This window comes from Callospermophilus lateralis, chromosome 13 (assembly GCF_048772815.1).
Source record: "Callospermophilus lateralis isolate mCalLat2 chromosome 13, mCalLat2.hap1, whole genome shotgun sequence".
In the NCBI taxonomy this organism is placed as follows: Eukaryota; Metazoa; Chordata; class Mammalia; order Rodentia; family Sciuridae; genus Callospermophilus; species Callospermophilus lateralis.
The window spans coordinates 80705221-80713533 of NC_135317.1; the positions used below are offsets into that span (position 1 = coordinate 80705221).

Genomic DNA, 8313 nt, shown 5'->3' on the forward strand with positions numbered 1-8313 from the left:
GTTTTCCTCTCTCCCCTAATCCAGCTAATTTTCTGCCCTCCCCAGGTCTGATGACAGCGACTCCTCTTTGTCGGAGGTCCTGAGGTACACACAGAAAGTCTCTTGTGTTTGGTCCCCTCTGGCTCTCTTCTCTCATTTCTGCCTCTCGCTGCACCGGCCCCTCCCGCCTGCACACCTGTCCTCAGCATGCAGCCCCTCCTCTCCCAGAACCCTGCCTCCCCTCCGCCATGTCCCTCCTGAGACTTCTTCCTGCCCCATGGTTCCTCTCTCTCAAGGTGGCCCCGTGGCCTCTGACTGTGCCGGGCCTGGCTGGAGCTGGGGGCTTGGGGAGGGGGTGCGGTTGCTTGTGGCCCACCCTGTTCTCTTCTCCCTCCTGGCCTGAGCAGGGAGGGGCAGAGCATGGAAGCCTGGGGTGGCTGGGGCCAGAGCTGAGCTGCTCAGGGACGGAGGGCAGGGGAAAGGCCGTGGGCGCCGCAGCTGGGCTGCTGTTCTTTTCATGGGTGTTGGTGGCTCCGGTGGCTGTGCATAAACTCCTTGTGACTTAGCTTATGCCAGTAGGGGAGCCCTTCAGACATTGGCTCGGGACAGGGGGGAGCACCAAGGAGGGCCCACATCTCTTGGTGTGCAGATGTGCAGGTGCCTCCTGCCACCTCGACCTGTGGGACGACCAGAGGCTGTTTCCCCGGCAACCCAGCACAACACCCCACAACCCCGAGCGAGTCTCAGGACCTGGGGGGCCTGAGCCCCCAGCAAGTGAAGGGCTCCAATCTGCTCTCCAGCCCTGGTGTCGAACTTTGTTAGTTTGCTTTTCCCCCAGGAACTGCTGGCCTGGACAGCCAGCCTCTCACTATAGGGAGGACTCTCCTTTCACCAGTTTCCACAACTGGCTAACTCGGCCCACACCAGAGTCATAAGTGGGGAGCAGGAGCATCCTGGGGCGCTATTGTGCGTGTGCCTGGCTGGCAGCTGGGTGTGTCCAAGCACTGGTCCTGGAGGGAGGGCGTGACCAAGTCCACAGGGGCTGTTCCAGAAGCACTGTTGGGGTAGGACATTGGTCATTTCAGTAAACCCTTGGCCACAGGGTCGATGTCAGGAGCAGCATTCTCCTTAAAAAAGAACTAGAATATATTTCCAGTTATAACTCAGCCAAAAAAAGCACTAAGGAAATAAAAATCATCCTCAGAGCTCCCAGGAGCCTGGTATAGTCAAACCCTCACACTCACTGGCCTCTGCCTGGTCCCCTCTCAGGGCAAGGAGGTGCCATTCCAGCTCCATATAGCCTCCTTCTAGAGAGGCCACAAATATCCTAACCCCAAGTTCAACTGGGGTCCCTACAGGGATTTGTCCCTTTTTAAATGACAGACGCAGACCTGCCCATGCTGGTCCAGCAGGAGCCCCTGGGTGGGTGGGTGGACGTGGGCAGGTGAGTCTCACTGGTTGGGAGGTACCAGCCCCAGAGGCTGTCACTAGCAAATGGAAGTTGTGCAGGGTGTCTGGGAGGGTGGTGGCCTGGGTCCTCCCTCTCTGCTCTCTTCCCCTCACACTGCGTAACTGAAGCAGCGTGGAGACTGTGTTGGGAGCTGCAAGGGTCAATTCCAGCCTTGAGCCTTTGCCCTGCCCGCCTGGGGCCTGACTGCTCTTATGTCTCAGGGTCTGGATCAGACAGCATCAGATGGGGACTCTGAGGGCAGGGCCCATGCTTCTGCTCCTTCCAGCGGGGCCTAGCATGGGATTTGCTCCCCCAGAATTGTTCAGGCCTGGTGACTGGCTGTTACTCTACCAGATGGTCCCTGATGCCCTGTGTAGCCCTTCTCTGCTCTCGGACCTTGGTGGAGTTGGCTGAAGATGCTGGAGTCTGTCATTAGGCCCTCATCTCCTCCCTGCCCTGACCCCACCTCCCCCATGTACTTTGATCAGTCTAGCTATAGTATCCCCGGCTGACAGGCACGTCCTTTCTCCCTCTCTCCCGGGAAGGGGCATCATCACCCCCGTTGGAGGAGCTAAGGGTGCGCGGACAGCCCCGCTGCAGTGTGTGTCTGTGGCCGAGGGCCACACCAAGCCCATCCTCTGCCTGGACGCCACAGACGAGTTGCTTTTCACAGGGTCCAAAGGTAAGTGGAACTCTGGCTGGCCAAATAGGGTCCCCCACCCACCCTTGTTTTGCCAGAGTGAGCCATGAAGGAGACAAGAACACAAAGCTCCCATGAGCTGAGGCTCCGAGGTCAACTTGCTTACCACTGTATCCCTTGCCTTGGCTCAAGGCTCCCATCCCATGCAGCTGGCCTTGCTGACTCTACCTAGCACTGTCTTCCAAATCTTCCTTAGAAACTTCAGGAAGCTTCTCAGGTGTCCAACCTACAGACACATCTTGGTGCTCCAACACCACCACTCTCCAGACATCACCCAGCATCCGCAGCTAAACCAGTCCTCTGATCTCAGCAGCAGAGCCCCACAGACTCATGCTTCTAAGTCACAACAGCACAGAAATTTGACCAGCAGAAAGTACACATCTGTAGTAGATGTGTGTGCGTGCATGCGTGCGAGCGTAATAGAAACACAGGCGTGTGTACATATACAAATATGTGCGTCCACAGCAGGAGGGAGGTAGCAATAGAGTGTGATTGATTGTCTTTCAAATTTTCCTTTATTTTTCAAGTTTTCCTTATTCAGTTAGGCAGTGTTGGCATCTGTAGGAATAGGCACCAAAGGCTTAGGAGTTTTGTTTTAGCTCAGGATACCTTGGACTAGCCCTGTTTTAAAGCTCTCGCCAACTTCTTTCCCCAGAGTTTTTCTCCAGCACATGCACATGTACATAAGCATGTGTCTGTTTTTCTTTCTGTCAGACTTCCTCCAGTTCCCTCTGACCCTTCCCTTGACAGGCCAGTGCAGGAGAGCTGCCTGGCCCCCCACCTCCACTCTCTTCCCATGGCTTACATCACTCCTCTCCTCCTGTCTCCTCCTCTCTCCCACAGACCGAAGCTGCAAGATGTGGAACCTGGTAACGGGGCAGGAGATCGCAGCTCTAAAGGGCCATCCCAACAATGTGGTCTCCATCAAGTATTGCAGCCACTCGGGGCTGGTATTCTCCGTGTCCACCTCCTACATCAAGGTGTGGGACATCCGGGACTCAGCCAAGTGCATTCGGACTCTCACGTAAGTCCCTCCATCTGCCCTCCAGTATTGGGCTGCATCAAACTGGGCTGCTAATAGTTCTTTCCAGCCCAGGTGGTCCACTGAACCCAGCCCAAACTGGCCATGTGGACACAAAGGCCCTTACTGCCCTTGGACTTGGCTTGACTCTGGGGAACAAGATGAGATCTCTTGGTTTGGGGGACAGACCAAGTTTCTGGGGCAGCAGATTGGTGAGCCTTTGGCCTGCCTGGATCCCACCTTTGCCCCAAGCCACGATGGATATAAACATAGGAATCTGAGGAATCTGGAAACAGGGTGAGACCAGCAGATGGCAGCAGCCTTCAAAACCAGGCCAGCCACCTGTGAGGGTAGATGGCCACAGGCATGGTCCTGAGGCCTGGCCCTGACAGCCCCAAGCAGACACAGGGGAGACTGAGCCAGATGAGCACCATAAAAGTCATATTTTGTCCTTTTATGTACATTGTAAACCCCAATCTATTATTTAATTTGATCCTTAAAAAGTTAACCGAGGATTTTAGGGCAGTGAAAGTATTCTATGTGATTCTATAGTGGGAGATAAACCCACAGAATGTACAACATTAAGAATGAACCCCAACGTATGTGATGGACTTGGGTGATGATACGTCAATGTTGGTCCACTCTGATGTGGGCTGTTGATAACAGGGGGAGGGGGCTGTGCATGTTGGGGGGAAGGAGGTGTATGGGAAATCTTCGTATCTTCCACTCCGTTTTTGCTACAAGCCTTAAACCGCTCTTTAAAAAAGAAAAAAGAAATCTTAGGAGAAAAGTTAACTGTAGGGGTATCATGGCCTCTTTTCACAGATGAGGAAGCGGTGTGTTGGGGGGGCGGGTTGAGGGATTTCCACAAGGCCCAAGTTCAAACCCAGTCCCCTGCCTCCGTCTTGCAGTCTTGCAGTCTTCCCAAGGCGGCTGGTGTGCTTTAGTACAGAGGCGGAGCTGGGGCTGGAGTGGCGCTCTCCCCTTGATCCCACTTCTAGGGAAATTTGTTCATCTCTGCCAGTCCTCATCAGGCTTCCTGGAAGAAGCCCGTTATCAGGGCCAGTCTAAGGGAGCTTTTATTAGTTTCCTGGCCTGCATGGATGGACTGTTTTGATCTCTAACCTGGCCTCTTTTTCCCCCTGGGCAGGTCCTCAGGCCAGGTGATCTCAGGTGACGCCTGCGCTGCCACTTCAACCCGGGCTATCACCAGTGCCCAGGGGGAGCACCAGATCAACCAGATGGCCCTCAGCCCCTCTGGCACCATGCTGTATGTGGCCGCAGGCAATGCCGTCCGCATCTGGGAGCTCAGCAGGTCAGTGAGCTGCCTGGGGAAGAAGCTTGGCATGGCCCCAGGGAGCTTGGGATGATCAGCCCTAAGGTGGGCAGGACCTCAGTTGGGCCCCCAGTCCTACATGCTGCTGAGCTGTGTCCCCTCTTCTGAAATCCCTGGGTCCCACGGCAACATATGTCTAGGTTCTTGGTCTTGCCTGGAGGAGGAGGAAGGGTACCCTAGCCAGGCCTGTTTGTCTCAGGGCAGACCCCACCTTGACGCCGCACCCTTCCCACACACTGCTCTTGGCTGGGCCTCTCCCGACTGCAGGTTCCAACCCATTGGCAAGCTGACTGGCCACATCGGCCCCGTGATGTGCCTGACGGTCACCCAGACTGCCAGCCAGCATGACCTGGTGGTGACTGGCTCCAAGGACCACTACGTCAAGGTATCTGAGCTGCCTCTGCTCCAAGACCCGGCTGGGGTATTCTGGGTGTTTCTACCACTTTCTTTCACCTTTGCCCCCGGGTGTCTTGGGAGTCTTCATGAAAAGTAAGGAGACTTCTGGGGATTTATGCTGAAGAAAGCACCCCAAAGAAGGCAGGAAGGTGTGCAGAAAGTTTCAGCATTATTAATTCATTAAAATTAATGCATTATTAATTAATAAAGCCGCAGCATTATTTTGTAAGTGCTGAACAATTTAGAAACAGCCCATATGTCTAAGGACAGGTGGAAAAATCCCGATTAGGATGCAATATGGCTATTAAAATGATCAATAGGAAGAAGAATCACAAAGCATACAAGCAACTAATTTGGTTTGCTCTCTGAATATGCAGTTGGAAGCTGTATGTGGTCAGAAGTTGGAAAGAAGCATATCTAAGAGAGACGGGGGGAAGGACTGTGGGGCATTTCTCCACAGCAGGGCCTGGGTCCTGGCCTCCCCATGCCAACCTCCTACCCCTGCCCCTCTGGGGCTCTCCCATCCCTCCCCTCCTCCCCCAGATGTTCCAGCTCGGCGAGTGTGTGACAGGTACCATTGGCCCCACTCATAACTTTGAGCCCCCGCACTACGATGGCATCGAGTGCCTGGCCATCCAGGGAGACATCCTGTTCAGTGGCTCCCGTGACAACGGCATCAAGAAGTGGGACCTGGAGCAGCAGGAGCTCATTCAGGTGTGGGTGGAGGGGAGGAGAGGGTGGCCAGGGCCAGTGCCCCAGGCAGAGCTCCCCTAGTCTGCCTGTCCCCCACCCACTTCCATGTCTGTCCCCCGAGCCCCCTGCAGCCTTTCCTGATCCCACGTCTCACCTCGGGCCCCTGCTCTCAGCAAAGTCTTTCTGGTCAGCCCTTGGGTTTGCATGTGAAGCTCAGTCGCCAGATTCCCCGCCCTGGGAGGGAGCCTTTCTGTTTGAGCCTGACCTCTCTGAGGGCACAAGGTTTCTCCTTCAGGGAAGATCTTAGCTTTGAACCTGGGGGCCAGGGCAGAAGGACCCATATCAGGGCTCCTGAAGCCCTCAGCATAACCAGCCCTGCCCAGTGCCTAAGACTGATGAAGCCCATCTGCGGGGCAGCTGTGGAGACCAGGGGAGCCTGGTGGCAGCCCTCTGTCCCTAGCAGGAGGGGCGTGTGCTCCTGGGGCCCCCAGGGCAAGGTCCTTCCCTGCCTCCCCACCTCCCCCAGCCCTCACCAGCCCTAATCCTCCCGCAGCAAATCCCCAATGCCCACAAGGACTGGGTGTGTGCCCTGGCCTTCGTCCCGGGCCGCCCCATGCTGCTGAGCGCCTGCCGCGCGGGCGTCATCAAAGTCTGGAACGTGGACAACTTCACGCCCATTGGTGAGATCAAGGGCCACGACAGCCCCATCAATGCCATCTGCACCAACACTAAGCACATCTTTACAGCCTCCAGGTAGGTGCTGGACAGAGAGGGCTGCCTTGGTACACGTCCCTCTCCCTGGTGTGGGAAGGACAGCTGGGAGGCTCAGGGCCACACAGCTTTCCTGAAGACTCTGCTCACAGAGCAGACCCCAGGGCACCCTCCTGTCTGTCCTAGCTGGGGCCAGCCTTCACTGAGTGCCTCTGTGCCAGGTGCTGCACCAGGCAGGGGTCAGGGAGCCTCTGAGCCCAGGGCCGGGACTTGCCCACCTGTCTCCATGCTCTTCCTGCCCCCACACAGCAGTGCCACCAGCAGTCTCTGCCCCATCCAGGTGGCTCTCAGACTGCAGAGCAGCCCTGCCAGCCCAGCCCCAGCCCTGGTCCCCTGAGCAAGCAGCACCCAGGCCCGTGGCCCCAGGGGTATGCCTCAGACGGGTTTCTTCTTTTTCCTTCTCGTTCCGACCATGTCCCTTCTCTCCCTCTCCCCTTCCTGTGTCCTCCTGCCTCTCCTTTCTGCCTCTCCAACTCTTTCCCCCAACAGTGACTGCCGGGTAAAGTTGTGGAATTACGTCCCTGGACTCACCCCCTGCCTTCCTCGCCGAGTCCTGGCCATAAAGGGCCGCGCCACCACCCTGCCCTGACCCTCCCCCTCTCCCCGGTCTCCTCTCTCGTTCTTCCCCTCTTTCCTTTTCCCCTGTCTTTTCCCCTCTTCGGTCTGAGCTGCTTCTTCACGGTATGAGATCATTTTACTCTTCTTCCTTACTGTCCCTTCCTGTCCTGCCTGGCCCAGAGAGATTGCTCCACCTGCCCCTCTCCACCCGCCTTCCTCCTCCCAGCATGAACAGAGTCCCAGGAGAGGGATGCCAGGTAGCAGAGAGCAGGGAGGGAGTGTTCAGGTGGACAAACAAAAGAGTAACAGAAAGGAAAGCCCAGGAGGACAGTCCCCCAGGGCCTTTGAGACCCCAGGCGCCTCCCTCGCCCAGAGCTCCTCCACCCTGTGGTCCGCCCTCCTCCGGGGCAGTGCCTATCCCCCGTCCTGGCCACACGTGGGGAGTGGGGGAATCAGCAGCCAGCTGGGCCCACTCCATGAGCTGACCAGCCCCCTCTCTATCCTTCTCCCAGTGACCTGACGGTGAAGTTCTGGAGCATCCGGCGGTTACCAGCGGCCAACCCTAGGAGTTAGGTCAGGGCAGGCCTGGACCCTCAACCCCAGCAGCCTTCACTGCATGGAAGGGAAGCTGTGGCCTGACCAGACTGGCTAGCGGCACTGGGGACAGAGGGTGTGGCCCCTCTCCTGTTCCACTTCCTCTCCCTCGGCCATAGGATACTATCACCTCGTTCCTCCCGACTCTTAGGAGCCTCCTGGTGAACGAAGTTGGAGAGGAAATCAAGCTGTGAAGCCAAAGGGCATTACCCCTCTTCTCTCTCCCCTGGAAGTCCCCTGGGGTTCCCTCCATCTGACCACATGGTCTCCTGCTGAGCTAGCCCTGCTGCAGGCCATTGGCCCAGGGTGGGACCTGTAGGGGAGGGGAAGCAGCTTCTGCCCATCATGCCCCTCAGATGAGCGCCCAGCTCAGCCTCTGTACCACTTCACCTGCCTCTGAGCCCAACCAGGTAGTCCTCAGGTAACCATGGAAACCAGGTGTCGGCAGCTAGGCCTTGCAGCTGACCTTGGACCCTGTGGCCAACAACATCTAGTCCCAGTGGGCCTGAACCATTCCCTGGGGTCCCATTCTGATGGGGGCCAAGGTGGAGCTACTAGAAAGATTCCCTTGAGGAGATGGTCAGGAATACTTCATTTTTTTTAATTTATTATTTTTTTTATTTTTTTGCTGTTGCCTCCTGGAAACCGACTTGAAGTTCCCTCCCACACATTCTTTCCCTCAGCTTTAGGGACTTTGCTCCCCAGCACTCCTGGGCCACCTCCTCTGTTTGCTTTGCAGAGGAGAGAAATGCCCTCTGCCACTCTTTGCAGCCCTGACCTGTCCCCAGCTCTGTCCCTGGGGATGCTTCTAGTGC

The 8313-nt window shown here is 56.6% G+C and overlaps 1 protein-coding gene across 1 annotated transcript in view; it reads left to right on the forward strand.

Annotated features, from left to right (window-relative positions):
• Positions 1-7487, forward strand: part of Kif21b (kinesin family member 21B) — a 43624-nt gene extending 36137 nt beyond the window's left edge. Inside the window, exons 28-35 of the mRNA XM_076872818.1 lie at positions 46-84; positions 1975-2111; positions 2973-3153; positions 4301-4465; positions 4754-4871; positions 5426-5596; positions 6129-6328; positions 7417-7487. Of these exons, the coding sequence (XP_076728933.1) occupies positions 46-84; positions 1975-2111; positions 2973-3153; positions 4301-4465; positions 4754-4871; positions 5426-5596; positions 6129-6328; positions 7417-7477 (1072 nt within the window). The 3' untranslated portion in view covers positions 7478-7487. The remainder of the gene's footprint in view (positions 1-45; positions 85-1974; positions 2112-2972; positions 3154-4300; positions 4466-4753; positions 4872-5425; positions 5597-6128; positions 6329-7416) is intronic.
• Positions 7488-8313: the final 826 nt, after the last annotated feature.